Genomic DNA, 23,056 nt, shown 5'->3' with positions numbered 1-23,056 from the left:
TTTCCAGAGCAAAATGCAAACCCCACTTCTTTAACCCAGCGTTTCCATAATAACACCAGTAAAACACAAACAATGCTGAATCCCTACAGAGTAGGGGGGAAAGAGAGAAATAGATCTTTTATGCACACTTTGTCATTGGACAAGGTGCTAGGATACCAGAATGATGGGCATGGTATGTAAATCAAAATCTGCCAATGTTGGAACTCATTTGTAATAATAGAGGTATACATTATAGATGTCTCACCACCTAGGAATATAATCCAGTTTCCTTATGGTCTAAAATCATTTTCCTTTAATGGGATTTTTATAGACAGCCAGCCTAGCTATTCCCCTTATTATTATGGACTGTGACAAATTTACAGACGATATGCATCTAATCATTTATCCCATGCTCATTACTCTAGTATCTGAGGGGGCAATCCTGCTTCCACTCCTGTTTGAAATTTTTCAGCATGAGGGTTAAGAATGGCAACTCTGCCATGAAATGCCTGGCTGAGATTATCTGCTGAGGATTCCAAAGCATGTAAGCACAAGACCACAACCTGCACAGATCAGGACTTGCTAGTCAATTCATTAATATAGCCAATAGCCTATTACATAAACGCAGCGTACATTCCAGGGTGTGGGTTTACAGCACCTTGTATGCACATCCAGAGTGCTGCAGGAGTGGGGGATTCTACTTCAGACCTCACAACACACCTGAGGAGCGCGAATATCACCATATTACTGCTTACACATCATCCACATCTACCATATCCAGCAGATCTCTTTGTGTGTGCCTGCCAACTTGCATGTTGTTGACGTGTTCCCCCAAAAAGCAGAACTTCCAGCTGAGGATTCCGTTCTGGGACCGAGTGTTCTTGTAATCAAGGCTTCCTGATCTTCTGGCCTAACTCATCACTCTGCATGGCTAGGGTGTCGCTGGTCCAGAGAAATGCTGTAATGGAAGCAGCACTCAGCACTGTGATGCTCTGATTTCCTCCCTCTATCGACTCTACAGACCGAGCTATTTAAGAAGCAGACGTTAGAAAGGTAATGGTGCACGTTAGACTAATGCTGGTTTGTGGGCTTCTTTTAAAAACATTACATGAATATTTGAATGTTTATTCACAGTTGCCTGCCTGGCTCCAGGTGCTGAATCTCAGAGCATTTCTCTCTGCTGTCACGCTTTTTGCAGCCATTGATCAGGTTTTAATGCACCAGGATAATGAAATGACTTAGCATGATCGTTATTTTGAAATTCTTATGACCTTTGTTTTCCACTTCTTCCCTAACCCACCCCATCCCTCACCCAGATTTCTTAAGGGCAGACAAGTGGAAGTACTGTGAATGCTTCCAAAAGCCACCTCCTTCACCAGCACCTAAATGCCAAATTGAAACTCATTGCCTGAGGGTAATTTCCAACCCATAACACCCCAGTTATCTGCCCACCTGTGGCATAATTAGCAGGGTTGTAGTTGAAGATCGTATACAAAGTTTGATCCTTTTAGATGTAATGCAGGTACTCAGGCACCAAGATCATGAGCTGATATCAATACCTAGATAGTGTGTAGGTGTATGTGTCTGCGTGCTATCATCCCATGTGCATAGGCAGGCCAGAATCTGCTCTCAAGAAACCGAGTTACAAATCCTGTATGACTGCAGCGACCTCACTCTGCCATCTGATCTGAGAATCATGCACATTGACGTGGGGTTTTATCCTGACTTCAATGGACTTTGGATTAGGTTGTTGGTGAGGAAGTCACTCTTCCATAGTTCATTATCCAACCAGCTGGAATGGGCCAAAGGGCTTATGGATCTTGATAACCAGGCCAGAGATTGTGTGGATAAGGTTTCCCCATCTAAGAGGTTCTCAAGGGGTTTATTCAATCAGATACATGCTTTCACTGGTACTTTAAAATGCAATAGGTATTGGATTCACTACTGACCTGTAGTGGGTGACAGTGTGGACTCTGGTTTGGGCACGTCCGTGCATAAGTTATATGCAGTGCATCAGGCATCAGTCTATGTGTCCATATATGTAAATACACTGCTGTGTACACATTCACCAATGAGAATACAGTACTATGAATGTACCTTATTTAAAATATAATGTCAATGCAAGTCAGTTGTAGTCCTTATAACCAAACGAGGGCTAACATGCCCAGAATGAGAAAGGGAGTAATTTTTATATATGAAATGATCACAGGTCTATTTTCAAACTTCAGGAGAGAGGTATTTATAAATATATCCAAGCCGCAAGGAAGGCTGAAAAAGTTAATGCTGACAAGCTAAGAGGGAAGTTCAAATGCAATCACCTGGCATTGTTGAGGGTTTGAGGTGAAACCAAAGGCTTTTAATCCAGCCGATCATGAACTGCCAAGAACTGAACAACCTGAAGGAAATTGCTGCTGATGTAACCTATGACAAGAGAAAACTTGTATGAAAAATTATTAAGTAATCACCTGGGTAGGTGCTGACGTGCTGAATACTGTACTGCACCTTGCTGTAGATTCTGGGTTCTTTACAGCTCTGATCTTTTTCTAGCATTTAAAGTCTGGTACAGTTATGGACAAGATGTCAAGACCAGGAACTGACTAGTCATTAATTGGCTTGTCATTAAGGAAGTAAATTTGCAATTTAATTAAAAAAAAAACCCGAATATTACAATCAATTCACAGTAAATTAATAAATAATTCACCTACTTGTTTTGGTGAGTATTTAATGCTTGTGAAAAGCACCAGATGGATAGGACTGGACAGAAACATCCTGTATTTGCAGAACCAGTACAGCATGGGCAGCAGCTATGAGTTTCTTTTGCACTGCCCCCCACCAATCTCAACCTTAGCATGAAGGAATCATGTTTAGCTCCCGTACCCCCACACATGCTCTCTGAGCCAACTCAGTCTTTGGTCTCTCTGCTTAGACGGCTAGCAAGGGAGCCCACTAGTGCCCAGTGTTTTTTGTTCTGTTTTGTTGTGAAATATGCACCTGCTGAACAGGAACTGGGCCGAAATCACCCGCTCATTTCACAAAGGCCCCGACCAGGAAATAAGGGATGTCAGCACTGCTTTCAGGAGGCAACTGCAGTACCTTTAGACAGCTAGCTAGATCACAGCTACTTTGAGTAACAACAGTACTGAAATTGCATCAGCTGCTCGGGTAGGTACTCAAGGTCCTGGCCCCTTCAACTCCTGTGCTGCAGCAGCTTCTCTGCTGTTGTTACTGGAGCTAGCTAGATTAAAGCTACCTTTGGTGTGTCATCTCCGGACTACATACCCATCATAACCGTTTTTTACCACTACCAGCCTAGGCTGGATTCAACAAGGCGAGCTGGGTGTGCATGGGTCTGCCACCCACTTTAACCATCCTTTGGACCATCCAAACTATTCCAGTCTTGTTTTTCTGTCGGTTTCTCTTTTCTGCTGTTCTATTTGCAGGGGCTTTCTGAATACAACTGTTGAATGTAGCAAGCACATGCTAATCCGTTAATTTAGTTCACTGAATTGTGATTTGAAGCAAGGTGAACAACAGGAGTAAACACTGAAGTTGTATACATCTGATCCACAGAATAAATACTGCCCCTAAGCCTCTGAGGGAGGCTTTACATCCTCCTTTTTCTCCCTCCATTGCAAGGTGCCTAAAGGCTTTATCTTGGTCCCTTCTGGGATGGATCTCTGCTAGCTTCAGCCTTGGACATCCCTATTTTTGGATAGTGGCCAACTTTCCATTCCCTGACTCACTCTCCTATCCCTCTGTTTCCCATAGAGGGGTAGCCAGTTTCTGGTTAAACTGTCACATCCTACTACTAAACATGTCAAGAGGCCTCTTTGTCCCGTATCTTTCATTCCACCACCATGCTCTTGAATCCAGCCTCAGTTTGCTCGAACTCTGAACTTCCAGTTTCTCCCACAACTTCCATGGCTGCTAGTTAGTCCCATCCGCACCTTCAGAACGTCACTGGGGAAGGCATTTATTTAGACCTGGCTGTTGCTGAACTCCTTATCCTTGAACCAATCACTCCACATCTCCACTACTGCAATCTCTTCTTTTAGGGCTTGCCACTGTCCCTATCCACACTTCTCTCTTGACCCAGGGAATAAGAACACATCCCTCCGATCACTTGCTGCCTCCCTCTGAGGTGCTAAATTAGTCTGAGTTGATACCTTTTGCCTTACAGCCCTCCTTCACTCCTTATCTGATAGTAGATCCTGTTTGTAAAGATGGGGGGATCCACTGAGCACACCAGACTGGGAGTGAGGAACTCCTGAGTTTCCCTCTGTGGCGTCTTCACCTATCCCAGAAGTGAATAAGGCAACTACTGAACTTCATAATTAATTAATTATCACCATTACTATTTGTTTAGGGCCTAGAGTGTAATGTTGCCCCATCTCATCTGTACAATTAGGTTGATCACACTCATCTACCCCGCAGGGCTGTGGCAGGGGTTAATTAGTTAGTGTTTGTAAAGCACTTTGAAGCTGAAAAGTGCTATATAAGGACTATGTTATTGTTTCTATGTATGACGGACTCTATACAAAACTAAACTGTATTGTATTTGGCCACTGGATGTCACAGCTGCTCAACATACAATACAGTAGGGGCCGGGGGGGGGGGGGGGGAGGGAGGGTGGAGTGGGAAGAAGTGCTTACCCAGCGACAGGGTAACAACAGCATTCCAGAAATTGTTTTGTTCTGCATGGAGTATGTATTTGTTCAGGGGTTTGGGAGTTTTTGTTTCTTTTTACATTGTTTTTACTGATTTTCAGAACTACAGAACAGTAGGAGTGCTTTCTCTGCACATTACACAACGGGGAGTCAGGAGCAGTAGCTAGAAGCAAAGCACAAATGCAGCCGTGTTGTCCCCATGCAGGTTAACCACGTTCAGTTAGTTTAGAGAGATTCACTACAGGAGAAAAGTGAAATCTAATTTCGGGCATGTTTACAAAAAACTGCAAAAAGAAGTGTGTTCTTAAGTCCGGTTAGCTAACCCGCGTTAACTAACCTGGGTTAAAACAGCGCTGATGCAGCAACTCAGCTTTTAACTCAGGTTAGTGGCTCAGATCCAACTCCAGACTTCCCCATAGGCTTTAACTTGAGCTGTTAACCTGAGTTAAAAGCCAAATTGCCGTGTCTTCACCTCTATTTTAACCCAAGCTAGCTGACTGGAGGAAAGAACACACTTTTTTTTTAAATGTAGACATACCCATCCTCTCCTTTTGCCCTGAGCAGGAGAGAAAAAGAGAGGGATGGTCCACCCCTGGAGATGACAGGACTCAGGAGGTGACAAAGGACAGTCAAGGAGTGTGAATGCAGCTTGTGTAGATATACCGAAGCTGGCTTTAAACTAGCTAGCTTGGGTACCAGCAGCAAAGAAGCCCGTGGCAGAACAGGCTTCTGCATGGGCTTTACATGCCCACCAGGGACTCTGGGTAATAACTTGTTGTGTAGCTGGCCCACACTGAAACCCATGCTGCCGTGGCTTCTCTGCAATGGTACCCAAGCTCGCCAGCTTAAAGCCATCTCGGGTACGTCTACACAAGCTACAATCACATCCTCTGATTGCAGTGTCACGGCTGGATTACTAATGCCATCACAGCGCTAGATTTGGTACAAGGAGGCCCGTCACGAGGGAAGGAGTAGCGGAAATGCCCTCAGACAGGGGAAGAAGAGGCAGACCGAAAGGAGAGCCCCCACCAGGGAAATGGTGGCATGTTATAATCAACACCTTTGATTAGAAAATGAACACTGCAGCCATGAAGCTGTGTGCTCCGTGTAGCAACTGGCTTGTATATAACCACTAGCCACAGTGGGGCCACATGGAAGGGAGAAGACAGCTGTGAAGGCTGTCCCCTCTCACTGGGTCACTGCCTCCATCCCATTCACAGAAACTCCAGGTAGCCCACTGACCACACCGAGAAACAGGGAGGGGTCGGAGCTGGGTAACAGTTGATCTAACACTGCATGGCTGCCTTCTAAGTCCTGAATCCCAGGGTCAGGAATTAGTTAATGCTGCCCAGAGAAGAGCTCAGCTGACAATCTCTTGGGAGCCCAGTATGTAGGTCATGGCGCTCAAGTGCTGGTTGCCAGTCAGTACATCTATCTGGGCTGGCACTGCCATCTGGGGAGGTGTGCCAAGACGGCAAGCAGGGACAGCCCCTCTGGGGGGATGCCTAGGGATCTGCGAGGGTGGGTGCCAGGAATTCCTGGTGATCTTCAGGCTGCGTGGCCTAATCTGCACCTGCCCCATCACAGCACCCCTGGCCCCCTGTGGAAGAGGGGAGGGTGAGCCAAAAACAGAGTTTCCCCCAATCCCATGCACTGTCTGGGGGACTCATGGCTGCCAGGCTGGGGCAGGATGGGAGGGCACAGGGGGATGCCACAAATGAGATTTGTCGTAAGAGCAAGTTTTTGTTAAGGGACCGGGGGAACTATTGGGAGTGGGAGGAATGTGGTTTTGCTTCCCCTGCCCCAATTTCCCTCTCCTCTGTTTCTCTCTAGGTAGCTACGGGAGGGGGTTCTAGGTGTTGCAGGTAGCTGGGGTGGATGCTAGATGTCTGAGGTTGCTGGGAATGCTATTGCGGGAGTCTGGGTCAATACTGGGCCCGCCTCACATAAAAAAGGCCATATTGGGTCAGACCAAAGGTCCATATAGGCAAGTATCCTGTCTTCCAACAGTGGCCAATGCTAGGTGCCCCAGAGGGAATGAACAGAACAGGTAATCATCAAGTGATCCATTCCTTGTCGCCTGTTCCTAGCTTCTGGCAAACAGAGGCTAGAGACACCATCCCTGCCCATCCTGGCTAATAGCCATTGATGGAGCTATCCTCCATGACTTTGTCTAGTTCTTTTTTGAACCCTGTTATAGTCTTGGCCTTTACAACATCCTCTGGCAAGGAGTTCCACAGGTTGACTGTGTGTTGTATGAAGAAATACTTCCTTTTGTTTGTTTTAAACCTGCTTCCCAATACCACCATCACCCAGTTCCCCCAATAGCCCTCCACCCCAGCTCCGTCAACATCCTGGCCTTTTAATTCAGCAGGGAAACACGAGGCCATAGAGCTTCTGAATGAAGTCTAACTCCGTTCTGAGTTACAGCAGTCACTTTGCATGCAGAGCAGCTAAACCTCTTTCCAACCATAGGCATAACACTTTCCAAGAGGCAAATTCAGCATTACACAACAATTAAGCATTCATTGGGAGCAGTGAAGGATTCCGCATGACTAGGTGGCATTTGAACTCCTTTTGGGTGACTTTTCTTATACAAGAGAAAAGTAAATGGTCTTCTCCTTTAAGGGCCAAATACCAATACAACAGGGCATCCCTCAGCTCCACAGCAACTGTCTCTCCTTTCAGCCCAGCCTCTGCTGTTCTTCTCTCCCCAGGCTCCTCCCACCCTCTCACAGGCACACTCAGCTCCCACTAGTATAGCGCCTCCTTTGGAGTCTACCCCAAAGCCCACTGAACTCAGTAAAGTTGGTGTTTGACTTCAATGGACTTTGCAGTGGTGGGAATTAAATGATTCCCCAGAGCTGGCCCAGACCAGCTCCCCTGCAAATCCCTGCACGGGACAAACACCTGTGCCCCCTTCCCTAGCAACAGGGAGAAGATTAACTTTTCCCTGCCATTCACTGATTGGCATCTATACACCCCATCATAGCCTTATTCCAGATAATCAAAGTCTTCTACATTTAAGGGATCAGAATGACCAGGCACCTGCTGGAACATAGCCACATCTTTTGGACAATCAAACCCATGCATAATCTGAGACATTACCTGAAATCTTTAACTGTCCAGAAAATAGAAGTTGAAAAAGTGATTCTTCTATCACTCAGTTTTCTTTCTATAGCCTTACATTATTTTCTCTGCATCCTTGGCTGAATGACAGCTGTATGTGCATGGGGGTGGGGGAGGTGGGGAAAACTGCTCACAAGTATTTAAAGGGTGTAAATCCCCAAAAAGGGGAGACTTTTCTGGGTGGTTCAGAGACATACAGTTAGGAGTGATGGGGTGAAACTGAGCAAAGGAGCATTTAGGTTAAATATCAAGTGAAGTTACCTAGTGATGAGATCTTAGAGATTATGAAATAGGCTCCTAAGTGAAGTGGTGCTAGGTCCGTCACTCTTTAAATTGTACAAAGCAAGAGAAATTCTGCTCTCTAACATTGGTGCATTCCCAGACTATCTGATCTTTGGTTTTCTATCGTACCAATCACCACCATATCCAAGAGCTCCAGTAGAATCAATGGGTTCCTCTGAATTTACATCAGTGAGAGCAGAATTCGGCCACGCACATGGGGATATAATACAGGTGGAACCAATTCTGCAGTGACCACGAGGGCTGGAAGCTGGGTGGAATGATTCTTCCAACTTCCATGATTCTCACAGATTAGTTTAAATGCAGGAAAAACTAAAAATGTAGGGCCAAATTTCCAAAGAGGTCTCACTGCCCAATTTAAATAGGAGACCATGGAAGGACCTGATTTGTGTGCAAGAACATACAGGTGGAGAAATGGGGGCCAGATTGAACCCCTAACATAACAATAGTTTTGTTTCCCCAGAAAATTAAGGTAAAATAAAGCAAATAATTTTTTTCCACCACAGCAATCTGTTTGGTTGGATAGGTCCAGTGCAGAGGCCTCCCCGTTCCACTGTGTCTGTGGATGTTGTTGATATTTTTGCTGACTTACCACGTTTTAGCAGAGCTGTTGCTTGCTATGCAGTAGGCAAACCTAAACTGAGATGTAGCATGAAACAGCTTAATCAGTAATATCCTTATCTAAGCCACGGTTTCAAACCTCTGACATATGGGTCAGTCCCAGGAAATATGGCCATGTTCACGGGGAGTCACCTGGCCCACGTAAAAAGTGGGACACCGCTCAATTTAAAACGATTTGTCCTATTGCACCAGTTTTGATCATCCATCTGAGTGTGTAAGTGCAACACGGGCATTTGCATCATGTCCCCTGCTTGGAAGCATGGGCAACTCGTCTATCTGACCCCACCCTCTTAGTTCCCAGATGACCCCTAAATACTGCTCCACTCCCAGCTACAGACCCTCCTAGTCAGTGGAGTGACCTGCCTCCCTCACACCCCACCCTTCACACTCCCCTCACACCTCTGTGATGCTTCCCAAAAGTCCATGCGGTCTTGTGAGGACCCTTCCTCCAAACTCCATTCAGAACAACAGGAATACGTATGTAGTGCCCACTGCTTAATCTAGAGCCGTGGTTCTCAACCAGGAACCACTTCCAGGGGGTACATCAACTCATCTAGATATTTGCCTAGTTTTACAAAAGGCTGCATTAAAAAGCACTAGCGAAGTCAGTCCAAACTAAGATTTCATACAGACAATGACTTGTTTATACTGCTCTATATACTATACACTGAGATGTAAGGACAATATTTATATTCCAATGGATTTATTTTATAATTACATGGTAAAATGAAAAAGTAAGCAATTCTGCAGGACTAGTGTGGCTGTGACACTTTTGTATTTTTCTGTCCGATTTTATAAGCAAGTAGTTTTTAAGTGAGGTGAAACTTGGGGGTATACAAATCAGACACCTGAAAGTGGTACAGTAGCCTGGAAAGGTTGAGAGCCACTGACGTAGAGGGAGACAGGGAAATGCCATTCACTTTCGGGAGAGGTCCACCAAACACCCTGCCTTCCTCCAATCTCCCTCATTCAGAACTGCAGTTTATGGACTGGAGTGTCTCCTACCATGCTAGCCCATGCAGCCTTTGCAGCCATTACTCCATGGCTGGGACCTGTCCAATCTGCAGCTCCCTTGGCTGCCTTTCTGTTTTTCACAAACAGCTGTCAAGAAATGTGAATATTTTACTCAGCCTGGCTCCAGCAGGAAAAACTCTGTTTGAAGAGGCATTAGCCTCTATTAACAAACACTAAACATCCAGGATGAGGGCAATCTGGTTGCCTGGAGTTAAACAACGAGCTCCTGGCCAAATGTTCCTCAGACCTGGTACTGATCCAGCAAACTCCCATTGACTTCAGCGATGGAGTATGTGATGTCCTGGATCAAAGGGGGACAAATTAAGGTTATGTCTATACTGCACACTAGGCTCAGGCTTGTGGGGCTTGTGGACCCAAGTTTTCCAAGCCTGTGGTTGAGCATGCATACTGCACTGGAAACCTGGGTTTACATTTGCTGGACCCAGGCCTCAGCCACACTAACAAGTTCACCCTGCACGACACAGACCTTCTGACTCAGGTCTGTGGCTCAACCTGCGTCCACATTACAAAATGACAGGGCTTTGGACCTGAATTTCAGTGGGGTCCTAGGACCCAGGTTCTGAGTGTTTGCTGACATGAGTCAGACTGATTTGTGCGCATACAGAAGGGGGGCTTGGGTTCAAATCTGAGTCAGAGCCTTAAATGCTGAGCCAGCTACTCCAGTGCAGGACCAAGGCTGCTATGTGATTATACACATTCCTGACTGGTAAGGGGGATAGTTACATCTTCAAGGATGGGTCTGAAGTTGCAATCTGACCTGAGTTCTTCAGCTGCCTGGAATAGAAGCAGCATCCTGGGTGAAGCCAAATTTAATTAATGGTACAGAGTGAACTGTAGGGGAGAGATGAAAATAAGGAAGGATATTCAAGCATGAGTGTCTGGAAGCCAAATCTGTGGGGTGAAAGACTGATTTCCCACTCTACTTTGTGGGGCTGGTGTCTGTATAAGTGCATCCATGGGCAAGCAGCCTGCCTTTATACCAAAAACATGCTAAGAACATTTACGCCTGAGCTATCTAGACATAGAATTTGCTGTTGACTAAACTCAGGTGCTGAGATGGGCCCAAAGCACAGTCCTGCCAGCAACACCCCTGGCCCTCTGGTAGATGGTTGAATCTGAATTTTACTACTGACTGCCCCCCCACACTTTCTTTTTTAATAACTGGCCAAACTAAAATCCCAGCTCTGAATACCTCATAATTTTGGCTCCAAACCGTGCAGCAGAGCCCATCTCTCATCAAAGGTATCATCAGTTTAATATCGGTTACATCCTCTAATGGGGAAACTAAGTCCTCTCCTTGTAGGGGATGGCTCCTAGGAGCCAATCATTCTTCATCTCTAACCACTCCATTGCTGTAACAGGTCAGACCACTGGTCCATTAAGTCTGCCAGTATCCTGCCAGTAGAGGCCACTACCTGATGCTCTAGAGAAGGGCAGAACGTGCACATAATGCACTTGCCCATCTGTGCAATTCTTTACATAGGTAGAAGTTCCTTCCTGACCCTTGTCTCAACCAGCTTGTACCCTGGAGCTTGAGATTTGAATATGCCTAGCATGTACAATTACAAATGTTTTGTTAAGATATATCTTCAAAGCAAATCCTGTATTGATTGAGCTGTAGGGGGCTAAAGTGATATTTAGGATAGATTGAACAGGTCTAGTTAAACCACCAGAGGGTCTAAAGAGGGCCAGCCCTATGACAGTGTGGGTGAGAATCATAGAATCATAGAATATCAGAGTTGGAAGGGACCACAGGAGTTCATCTAGTGCAACCCCCTGCTCGAAGCAGGACCAATTCCCAGTTAAATCATCCCAGCCAGGGCTTTGTCAAGCCTGACCTTAAAAACTTCTAAGGAAGGAGATTCTACCACCTCCCTAGGTAACGCATTCCAGTGTTTCACCACCCTCATAGTGAAAAAGTTTTTCCTAATATCCAATCTAAACCTCCCCCACTGCAACTTGAGACCATTACTCCTCGTTCTGTCATCTGCGACCATTGAGAACAGTCTAGAGCCATCCTCTTTGGAACCCCCTTTCAGGTAGTTGAAAGCAGCTATCAAATCCCCCCTCATTCTTCTCTTCTGCAGACTAAACAATCCCAGCTCCCGCAGCCTCTCCTCATAAGTCATGTGTTCTAGACCCCTAATCATTTTTGTTGCCCTTCACTGGACTCTCTCCAATTTATCCACATCCTTCTTGTAGTGTGGGGCCCAAAACTGGACACAGTACTCCAGATGAGGCCTCACCAATGTCGAATAGAGGGGAACAATCACGTCCCTCGATCTGCTCGCTGTGCCCCTACTTATACATCCCAAAATGCCATTGGCCTTCTTGGCAACAAGGGCACACTGCTGACTCATATCCAGCTTCTCGTCCACTGTCACCCCTAGGTCCTTTTCCGCAGAACTGCTGCCTAGCCATTCGGCTCCTAGTCTGTAGCGGTGCATTGGATTCTTCCGTCCTAAGTGCAGGACCCTGCACTTATCCTTATTGAACCTCATCAGATTTCTTTTGGCCCAATCCTCCAATTTGTCTAGGTCCTTCTGTATCCTATCCCTCCCCTCCAGCGTATCTACCACTCCTCCCAGTTTAGTATCATCCGCAAATTTGCTGAGAGTGCAACCTACACCATCCTCCAGATCATTTATGAAGATATTGAACAAAACTGGCCCCAGGACCGACCCCTGGGGCACTCCACTTGACACCGGCTGCCAACTAGACATGGAGCCATTGATCACTACCCGTTGAGCCCGACAATCTAGCCAGCTTTCTACCCACCTTATAGTGCATTCATCCAGCCCATACTTCCTTAACTTGCTGACAAGAATACTGTGGGAGACCGTGTCAAAAGCTTTGCTAAAGTCAAGAAACAATACATCCACTGCTTTCCCTTCATCCACAGAACCAGTAATCTCATCATAAAAGGCGATTAGATTAGTCAGGCATGACCTTCCCTTGGTGAATCCATGCTGGCTGTTCCTGATCACTTTCCTCTCATGCAAGTGCTTCAGGATTGATTCTTTGAGGACCTGCTCCATGATTTTTCCAGGGACTGAGGTGAGGCTGACTGGCCTGTAGTTCCCAGGATCCTCCTTCTTCCCTTTTTTAAAGATTGGCACTACATTAGCCTTTTTCCAGTCATCCGGGACTTCCCCCGTTCGCCACGAGTTTTCAAAGATAATGGCCAATGGCTCTGCAATCACAGCCGCCAATTCCTTCAGCACTCTCGGATGCAACTCGTCCGGCCCCATGGACTTGTGCACGTCCAGCTTTTCTAAATAGTCCCTAACCACTTCTATCTCCACAGAGGGCTGGCCTTCTCTTCCCCATTTTGTGATGCCCAGCGCAGCAGTCTGGGAGCTGACCTTGTTAGTGAAGACAGAGGCAAAAAAAGCATTGAGTACATTAGCTTTTTCCACATCCTCTGTCACTAGGTTGCCTCCCTCATTCAGTAAGGGGCCCACACTTTCCTTGGCTTTCTTCTTGTTGCCAACATACCTGAAGAAACCCTTCTTGTTACTCTTGACATCTCTGGCTAGCTGCAGCTCCAGGTGCGATTTGGCCCTCCTGATATCATTCCTACATGCCCGAGCAATATTTTTATACTCTTCCCTGGTCATATGTCCAACCTTCCACTTCTTGTAAGCTTCTTTTTTATGTTTAAGATCCGCTAGGATTTCACCATTAAGCCAAGCTGGTCGCCTGCCATATTTACTATTCTTTCAACTCATCGGGATGGTTTGTCCCTGTAACCTCAACAGGGATTCCTTGAAATACAGCCAGCTCTCCTGGACTCCTTTCCCCTTCATGTTAGTCCCCCAGGGGATCCTGGCCATCCGTTCCCTGAGGGAGTCGAAGTCTGCTTTCCTGAAGTCCAGGGTCCGTATCCTGCTGCTTACCTTTCTTCCCTGCGTCAGGATCCTGAACTCAACCAACTCATGGTCACTGCCTCCCAGATTCCCATCCACTTTTGCTTCCCCCACTAATTCTACCCGGTTTGTGAGCAGCAGGTCAAGAAAAGCGCCCCCCCTAGTTGGCTCCTCTAGCACTTGCGCCAGGAAATTGTCCCCTACGCTTTCCAAAAACTTCCTGGATTGTCTATGCACTGCTGTATTGCTCTCCCAGCAGATATCAGGAAAATTAAAGCCACCCATGAGAATCAGGGCATGTGATCTAGTAGCTTCCGTGAGCTGCCGGAAGAAAGCCTCATCTACCTCATCCCCCTGGTCCAGTGGTCTATAGCAGACTCCCACCACTACATCACTCTTGTTGCACACACTTCTAAACTTAATCCAGAGACACTCAGGTTTTTCTACAGTTTTGTACCGGAGCTCTGAGCAGTCATACTGCTCCCTTACATACAGTGCTACTCCCCCACCTTTTCTGCCCTGCCTGTCCTTCCTGAACAGTTTATAACCATCCATGACAGTACTCCAGTCATGTGAGTTATCCCACCAAGTCTCTGAGGTGCCTGTATTTACTGATGCAGTCAGAGTGTTCATTGAATACTAGCTGAGACCCTGCTGTTTGTGACACTACCATTTTGGTATAGCTGCTGGTTACATGTGGATTGCAGGGCCACTTATTAGTTCTCTGAGCTGCCAGGGGCATTTGTGAAACTCACTCTGAAGGGTAACACAGATTCATGAAATCACAGAGTGTAAATTAGTGGAGTACCATGAGAGTCAATTGTGCTTTTCCCACTTACACCAGATGAGATTCTAGCCCATAATAAACATTAGAGATGGCAAAGATGTATCAGGTCATCCAAGCTGTCTCCTGCCACTGAGGGATTGTCCCTGACAGGATAGTTTTTAATGGTATGGGGAAGAGATAGCGGGTATGATTTACTCTGAAAGGGGAATAGGGCTCATGCATAGGATAAAAGGGATGCATACATTTGCCTCCCCTTAGAAACTAGAATTTGCCCCTGAAATCAGCACAAACCCAAGGCCAAAGTTTTCAAAAACAGCTGCTAATTTTGGTTGCCCAGCCTGAGACACTTAAGGTCTGATTTCTGGAGTTGCTGAGCATGTGCGGTGCCTGCTGATTTCAGCTAGAGTTCCAGGGGAAAGTGGGGATAGGACAGAATCATAGAAGATCAGGGCTGGAAGGGACCTCAGGAGGTCACCTAGTCCCACCCCCTGCTCAAAGCAGGACCAATCCCCAAATAAATCACCCCAGCCAGGGCTTTGTCAAGCCGGGCCTTGAAAACCTCTAAGGATGGAAATTCCACCCCCTCCCTAGGTAACCCATTCCAGTGCTTCATCACCCTCCTCGTGAAATAGTGTTTCCTAATATTCAACCTAGACCTCCCCCACTGCAACGTGAGACCATTGCTCCTTGTTCCGTCATCTGCCACCACTGAGAACAGCCGAGCTCCATCCTCTTTGGAACCCCCCTTCAGATAGTTGAAGGCTGCTATCAAATCCCCCCTCACTCTTCTCTTCTGCAGACTAAACAAGCCCAGTTCCCTCAGCCTCTCCTCATCAGTCATGTGTTCCAGTCCCCTAATCGTTTTTGTTGCCCTCTGCTGGACGTTTTCCAATTTTTCCACATCCTTCTTGTAGCGTGGAGCCCAAAACTGGACACAGTACTCCAGCTGTGGCCTCATCAGTGCCAAATAGAGGGGAATAATCACGTCCCTCGATCTGCTGGCAATGCTCCTCCTAATGCAGCCCAAGATGCCATTAGCCTTTTTGGCAACAAGGGCACACTGCTGACTCATATCCAGCTTCTCGTCCACTGTAATCCCCAGGTCCTTTTCTGCAGAACTGCTTAGCCAGTCGGTCCCCAGCCTGTAGGAATGCATGGGATTCTTCTGTCCTAAGTGCAGGACTCTGCACTTGTCCTTGTTGAACCTCATCAGATTTCTTTTGGCCCAATCCTCCAATTTGTCTAGGTCACCCTGGATCCTATCCCTGCCCTCCAGCATATCTAGCTCTCCCCCCAGCTTAGTGTCATCTGCAGACTTGCTGAGGGTGCAATCCATCCCATCATCCAGATCATTAATAAATATGTTGAACAAAACAGGCCCCAGGACCAATCCCTGGGGCACTCGGCTTGATACCGGCTGCCAACTAGACATCGAGTGTTGATCACTACCCATCAAGCCTGACCTCTAGCCAGCTTTCTATCCACCTTATAGTCCATTCATCCAATCCATACTTTTTTAACTTGCTGGCAAGAATACTGTGGGAGACCGTATCAAAAACTTTGCTGAAGTCAAGATATATCATGTCCACTGCTTTCCCCATATCCACGGAGCCAGTTGTCTCGTCATAGAAGGCAATCAGGTTGGTCAGGCATGACTTGCCCTTGGTGAATTCATTTTGACTGTTCCTGATCACCTTCCTCTCCTCCAAGTGCTTCAAAATGGTTTCCTTGAGGACCTGCTCCATGATTTTTCCAGGGACTGAGGTGAGGCTGACAGGTCTGTAGTTCCCCAGGTTCTCCTTCTTCCCTTTTTTAAAAGATGGGCACTACATTTGTCTTTTTCCAATCCTCTGAGACCTCCCCCAATCACCACAAGTTTTCAAAGATAATGGCTAGTGGCTCTGCAATCCCATCAGCCAATTCCCTCGGCACCCTCAGATGCATTAGATCTGGACCCATGGACTTGTGCATGTCCAGCTTTTCTAAATAGTTCTTAACCTGTTCTTTCAGCACTGAGGGCTGCTCACCCTCCTCCCCATGCTGTGTTGCCCAGGACATCAGTGTGGAGCTGACCTTATCTGTGAAGACAGAGGGGGCAGGGGGCGGGAAGCAATGAGTACTTCAGCTGTTTCCACATCATCTGATGTCTCAGGTTGGGCTCTAAACAAGGGAAGTTCCCACAATTAGTGACCACTCTTGGCCTAAATTTCTTGTTTGTCCTCCAGAAAACTCCAAGTAAATCCCACAGCTTGGGCACTGAGCAGAACGGCTTCATGTAACATGAATTCACCCCACCTCCAGCAATCCCAGCACCAGCACAAGCTTGCAATGGGCTTCATTTCAAAACATCTGGGTCGCCCCTAGGGAGCTGATCAATAAAGGACGGGCTAGGGAAACAGATTGTTCCCAAATAACATCCATGTTCAATGCAAGTCAGGGTGGGGGACAGAAGGGATGCTTTGGTGCAGAAGTGACCTCCTGTCTAGTGTCTTGTTCGTCCTCAGATGTGATCCTATGTGGAATTCTGGAGCGAAAACAGGTATAAACCCCTAAAATTTCTCCCTCAGCTAATTCCAAGGACTATTTACCCAACTGGATACACAAGGATTATGAAATGCATTGCAGGACGTGTTTGATTAGTTCAGTCCTTACACAGTTCAGTGCAGCTGTCAGAATAAATGACTTCTTTAGAGGTGGGGGAGGGGGAGAAAAATACACATCAGATTAAGTAACTCAATAGTACAGCAGTTCCCAAACTTTAAACACATGGTGTGTGGGATATAGAAGAAAAAAGGCCTTTTAAAATTAACCATTCATGGACAAATGATGAGATTAAAAACAAAACAGCATTTCCCATTCTTCAGCTTGATGCAAGCCCCAGAAAGCCAAGTTTAAATGAAATCTGCAACTCCCGTACCTGTTCTGGCTGTGGCTTTCTTAAGTCATCACTGCAAGGCAGCGCAACATTACTGAAACTAGCGGAGACAGCGAGGGCAGAAGAACTGGAGATTTTATTGACATGATCTATCTATCTGGCCATTACCATAGTATCTAAGCACCGTCAATGTAAAATCTATTGCCATAGCAAAGTACTTAGTGGACTTCATGGAGTCTGGCATTTCTCCCTTTTTGGGGTTAAAATGCTGCTTGCAGGAGGCTCTTTGATTTTATTATTCATTTTGGTTTGGGGACATTATTGGTAGGGGTTTATTAGGCAGAGAGGAGTACAGGTTGCCAAGGTTGTTCTTACAACATTAGCATAGTCTAATGAACAGGACTTCAGCATAGCAGACAGGAGACCTGGGGTCTAGTCCCAGCTTTGCCACTGACATGCTGCGTGACCTTGGGCAAGTCACTTGGGGCCAGATTTTAAAGGTATTTAGGCACCTAAAGATGCGGATAGACACCTTAGTGGGATTTTCAAAAGCACTTTGGTGCCCAAGTCCCATAGATTTTAGGGGGGAAAATCTGGCCCCGGTGGTAGGGGTTGAGCACCTGTAGGTCCCATTGATTTCAAATATAGCTGTGCATACTCAGCACCTCTGAAAATTAGTCTCTTAACCTCTTTCTGCCTCAGACTGTTGCTCTGCAAAACAGTGCTGCTTTGAGCTCTGCAGCAGAAGAGCGTTAAGTGTTAATATTTGCAAGGCACTGTTGTATGGAAGCTCACAGCCCTGCTCAGGGGGAACAGCCAGACAGGAAAAGTGGCCAGAAAGGTATAAATCAAGTGCATGTCAGAAGCTGACCTCAAGGGCATTAGTGGAGTAACCTTCTGTTTCATTAGAACTGGCAGTCTCTGTGAGTGGATCAATAAAATGCTTTTAGCAGTGGTAGCTAGCAGCCCACGTAAAATATCCCTGGTGGTGGTTACTGTTTCAGCAGGGAGAGCAGAAGGATGGGACAGATAGCAGAAGGGCTGGACTTTGAGTAAATTGTTATTTACACTTTCTGGGATTGTCAAAGAAATGCATTTCCCAGCTCGGTTCTGATTTCAGACACTGCAAGAGCCATGAGGATTCCAGCCACCTTGCTGCACCTGCTCCTTGTGCATCTCAGCGCTTCTCATATAATGCACTGGACATACAAAGGTAACGAGCACAAGCAAGCAACTGGTTTTTAAGTGCTGCTGGCTCCACCAGGCTGCTTAAGACAGTCACCTGTGGCTGGAGGTAAAGCTGGGCTTTTCAGCTGGTCTATTCGAAAAAAACATGGCAGCTAATTTATTTCACTTCATTGATGACTGTGTATTTTAAAAGTGGTTCTTTTCACTGCCAACCTTCTCCATTCCTTTGTGTGATTGGAACATATTGTCAGAGAGAACAATGGGGTGCAAACAACGAGAAAAATCTTTACAGGGCTTTAGAATAAAAGCTGACCTTTTGCTGATCCTGGAAAGAAAAAAAAAGAGCTTTCCCTTTGGATAACTGCTTGCTCACTATTTTACTTTCACAGCCTGTGGAACATGGATACAGAGGTAGAGGGCTGCTGTTTGCATATTTGCCCTCGTGAAATTTTGCTTAATTCTTAGTTTTTTTCAGAATCTGTTGAAGTCACTGGGAGCCTTTCCATGGATTTCAATGGGTTTTGAAGCAGGCTGCCACAGTGGGGGAACTAAAGTTCTTGATTTAATTTTTTTTTTTTTTTAAATTCCAGTTAGCACACTGGGCTGCTTACAACAATTATCTTTGGAATCTTTTCACCAACATCTCTGGAGCATCTGTGCAATTACCTCACTGATGCATGTCTGGGAATTAAACAAACTACAGTACCTGCAAAAACGGACTTTCCCAAAGTAAAATGAAAGAAAAGAAAAGGTCTCAGATGTTGAAATAGGTTTATAATGATGTAGTAATAACAAAACAAACAAACAGAAAAACACTTGGCAGATGCTGAAATAGCTTTGAACAATTAAAAGATTTTTTAAAAAATGGTTAAAAAGCCAGACCAGCACCCTGTACTGTTGAATTCTCAGTGGGAGATTTCAGCAACAGCTTAAGGGTTTACCTTGGCTCTGGTATTCTGACTCTGAAATAGATCAACATGCTGTAAATGGCAAAGGGAACTGCTGGAAAAGGAAGAATGGATTTCCAAACTGATTCTAAGCCAGAGTAGTGACAGAGGACATAAAAGTTCCATAAAGTCCTGAATACAACAGTACAGCGAGAGCAAAGAGCCTTCAAAGATTAAAGCAGTGCTTAATTATTTGGATGGCACTGGGGTTGTGGAAGGTGTTAAATACTTACATTGAATTGAAGTGGAAATTGAAGCAGAAATTTTATTGCTTTATATATTAAAAGGGAGGGAATGTTAGCTAGTGATTTAGAGCAAATGAGTGGCAAACCAGGACTCCTGGGTTCTATTTCTACATCTACGACTGACTCACAAGTCACTTAAACTTCCCCAGGCCTCAGTTTACCGATGTATAAAAAGGAATTAGTACTATTTACCTACCCTAAAGAGGTAGTATATGGTTTAATCAGTGAGAATAAAAAGGTTTGTGATCCTCAAATGAAAGGTGGGATTGAAAGTGCCAATTCTTATTTGTAAAGCACTGACAAGTTAGTGTCTTAGTAGAGAGCATTCAAGGGACCAAAGAAGCTCCAGACAGCAAGTGAGATGAGTTAGGAAAAAACACGCAAGAGGTTTAATTTATTTTAAACCCTCTCCCCTTTTCCATTCCTTATTTCCTTGATAGTGCCTATATAAATAATTTTTTAAAAAAAAGTAGAGAATTTGCTGACAATCCTCCGTGGGCCCCCACCTCTGACAAACTGAGACAATTGGCTTAGCGCAGTTCGCAGCTTTCATTAGAAAAGAACCCAGACTTCATGCCTCTGTCCCCTGAAGTAGATATAAACATCACTGTCTGTATAAACACCACTTCTATTTCAATACAGGTTCAGCCTCCAGCCATTAGTAGAGATGGGATATTAGGGGGAGGCAGGTTTCCTGCCTGGTGGGGCAGTTGTCATGCAGCCGGAACGATGCACATTTTCACACTAGGGAAGGTAGATCAGTCTTTCAGACATGCAGTTCCTGGAGTTGTAATAATCAGAGGGGGATGCTCTGCGGCCCTGCTGCTGAGCAAGGAACAACTCATCGCCAGTGGGCCAGCAGGACTCCTGCCGCTTTGTAAGAGCCTGCTCTGCTTCTTCTCGGCTTTGCAGCTGGAGAGCTGGATGAAATGCACTGGGGAAAGCACTTTGCAGCCTGTGCTGGCAAGCACCAGTCCCCCATTGACATTCAGAAGAGGAAAGTGAGGTACAACCCGCAGCTCACACAGCTGGAGCTGACTGGTTACGATGGACCCTTGCAGGGGAACTTCACCATGACCAACAATGGGCACTCAGGTAAGCAGTGGGGGCTTGTCCAACTACCTTCCCTGCCCCAAAGAGGAGGGCAGCAGGGCTGTGACATCACTGCTAATCTCAGGAGGGTGGCAGGTTACTGCCTCAATACAGTAAACAGGGCCTGGAGCATCTCTCGTTCCATAGCCATGGACAGTTCACACTACATCTAACCTTAAGCAGAGGCTGTAGCATTACTTGGGTATGGAGAACAGGCCTTGGGATTTGCACCTTTATTACCTCATGGAATGAACGAGATAGTCACTGTGGCTCAATCCTGCTCCCCCCTGGAGTCAACAGCAGCACTTTAGACCACTTGGCCTGATCCCAAGAAGTGCTGAATCCTACAAGCCCCATGGGAAGCACTGGAGATTGCAAGAGTCTGGCCATTAATATTTTAGCCACCGATAAGCAATTAGAATTGTAGCAGATGGCTCTTTCTTCACTCATTGGATCTAATATATTAAAGTCAGTTGTAGTTTTAATTCACTGAAGATTGCATGGGTGGAACTGAAGATGCTCATACAATCACCCTTTGAAAATTGCACTTGTGTGACATGTCCACTCTCCTCCCATTCTGGAGCATTGCAGAAAAAGTCAGACACGTACATATTTATGTCAGGCATGTCCGACTCAGTGGACTGTAGTTTGCAGATGCACCGATGTGCGCAGATCCCCTCTCTCTCACACTCATCTAGTGTGCAACATTGATTATCTGACCTTAGACCGTTTTTGCTTTCGAAAAGAGTTTCATAGAGTTCAGGCACCAGCATCCCAGCCGCAAGATGCATTCGTTAGATCAGATAAACCCCATCTACAGAGATCATACAAACCAACATGCCTAAACTCACGCTTTCTCCAGAGCAGCCTTAGCACTAGGACATGCCAGCATTCAGGGTGACTGATCTTGCAAACACCCCCTATGGAGCACAGGCCCCAGATCAGGAAATAACTTTAAGCATCTGCCTAACCCTAAGCAGGTATCCTGAGTATCCCACTGACTTCACTAGGAGTACTCCCATGCTCAAGTGCTTTCCTAAACAGAGGCTAGGGAGTTTACCCCACCAGCAGGAGCAGCCCAACTGAGTTCCATGAAGCTGCTCTCCCCACTAAGCTGTATACAGTGTATTAAGTATTTGCAGCATCAGGACCAGCTGCATCCATTTAGTGTCATCTTATTCTCCTATCTTGCAGTCCAGATTGATTTGCCACCCACCATGCACATCACCAAAGGGCTCCCAAGCCTCTTCACGGCTGTCCAGATGCACTTGCACTGGGGCGGGCTGGACCTGGAGACCAGTGGCTCCGAACATACCGTGGATGGAATGAGATACTTCGCGGAGGTACCTGTTTAAGGGGAAGACATGCCTCCTCCTCATAAAGGGAGAGGGTTGCCTTCTTTCCCCTCATGGGGCGGGGGGACAGCAACAACAAACAACACAGGAAAATCCCATGTTAAAAGAAAACCTCTGTTGGCAAACACAGCACCCTGTGAATTGCTTTAAATGTAGAGGGCTGTCTGGGTTACGTTGCTTTAAATCTGGAGCAACTCCACTGATGTCCATGGGCCTGATTTGCCACTGCCTTGGGTAGTCATTTCCCCTTGTTAGAGGAGAATGCAAAGTGGATGTAAAATGCTACCACTGATGTGAGCGAGAGAAGGATTCTGATATAGATGCATTTTACACTCATCGTGTCCAGATGGGTGCAAAAGGTCCAAGGAGGTAGAAAATTAAGGCACAACAAGCAGCAAAATTTGGGCCATGTCTTATTTCTGGCCAGGTTCCATCACTGCATGCTATAGCCAATAGGGAGATTGAGGCAGAAGCCCCTGTAGTTTGAGCTTTGACTCTGATCAGGCTGTTAGTCAGTTTCTTTGGCAATGAACCTAATTGACTGAGGTGGGGGTTATTAAAAGACAGTCCTAGCAAGAAGGGAGAGAGAGAGAGAGGAGAAAAGCTCTGGTATTCCACTAGCCAAGGCTCTTTCATGTTTAGAAATAAGACTCCAGCCCTTGACTGTCAAAGGTTCCCCGACTGCTTTATCCACTGTCTTCCGCATGGTTGCTCTTTGCTTACAGTGGCAGGCCAAAGTTCACCACATGCATTGTGATGTGTGTGTCTGAGGGGGGAATACAGAGCTAGAATTAATCTCCATTTTAGCTGTTTGCCCCAGGGCCCATTCTGTGACAGCCCACTTCACAGAAGGGAGCTGCCAAGCTTTGGCAGACAAGATCATGTGCAGCAAAGGGCTGGCCCTCAGAAAGCAACAAGAATGGCAAATGCTTTTCCCTGTCTGACGTTTGCAGCTGCAGTTAGCAAA

The 23,056-nt window shown here is 46.1% G+C and overlaps 1 protein-coding gene across 1 annotated transcript in view; it reads left to right on the top strand.

The window, feature by feature from the left end:
• The first annotated feature begins 933 nt into the window (after positions 1-933).
• Positions 934-23,056, top strand: part of CA6 (carbonic anhydrase 6) — a 40,716-nt gene continuing 18,593 nt past the window's right edge. The window contains exons 1-4 of the mRNA XM_084651608.1: positions 934-1,032; positions 18,383-18,475; positions 20,555-20,737; positions 21,929-22,077. Coding sequence (XP_084507734.1) covers positions 18,397-18,475; positions 20,555-20,737; positions 21,929-22,077 — 411 coding nt within the window. The 5' untranslated portion in view covers positions 934-1,032; positions 18,383-18,396. The remainder of the gene's footprint in view (positions 1,033-18,382; positions 18,476-20,554; positions 20,738-21,928; positions 22,078-23,056) is intronic.

Source organism: Lepidochelys olivacea (genome assembly GCF_965140295.1).
Source record: "Lepidochelys olivacea isolate rLepOli2 genome assembly, chromosome: 18".
Lineage (NCBI taxonomy): Eukaryota > Metazoa > Chordata > Testudines > Cheloniidae > Lepidochelys > Lepidochelys olivacea.
The sequence above is the reverse complement of the archived record's forward strand: the minus strand, read 5'-3'. Positions and strand labels throughout refer to the sequence as shown.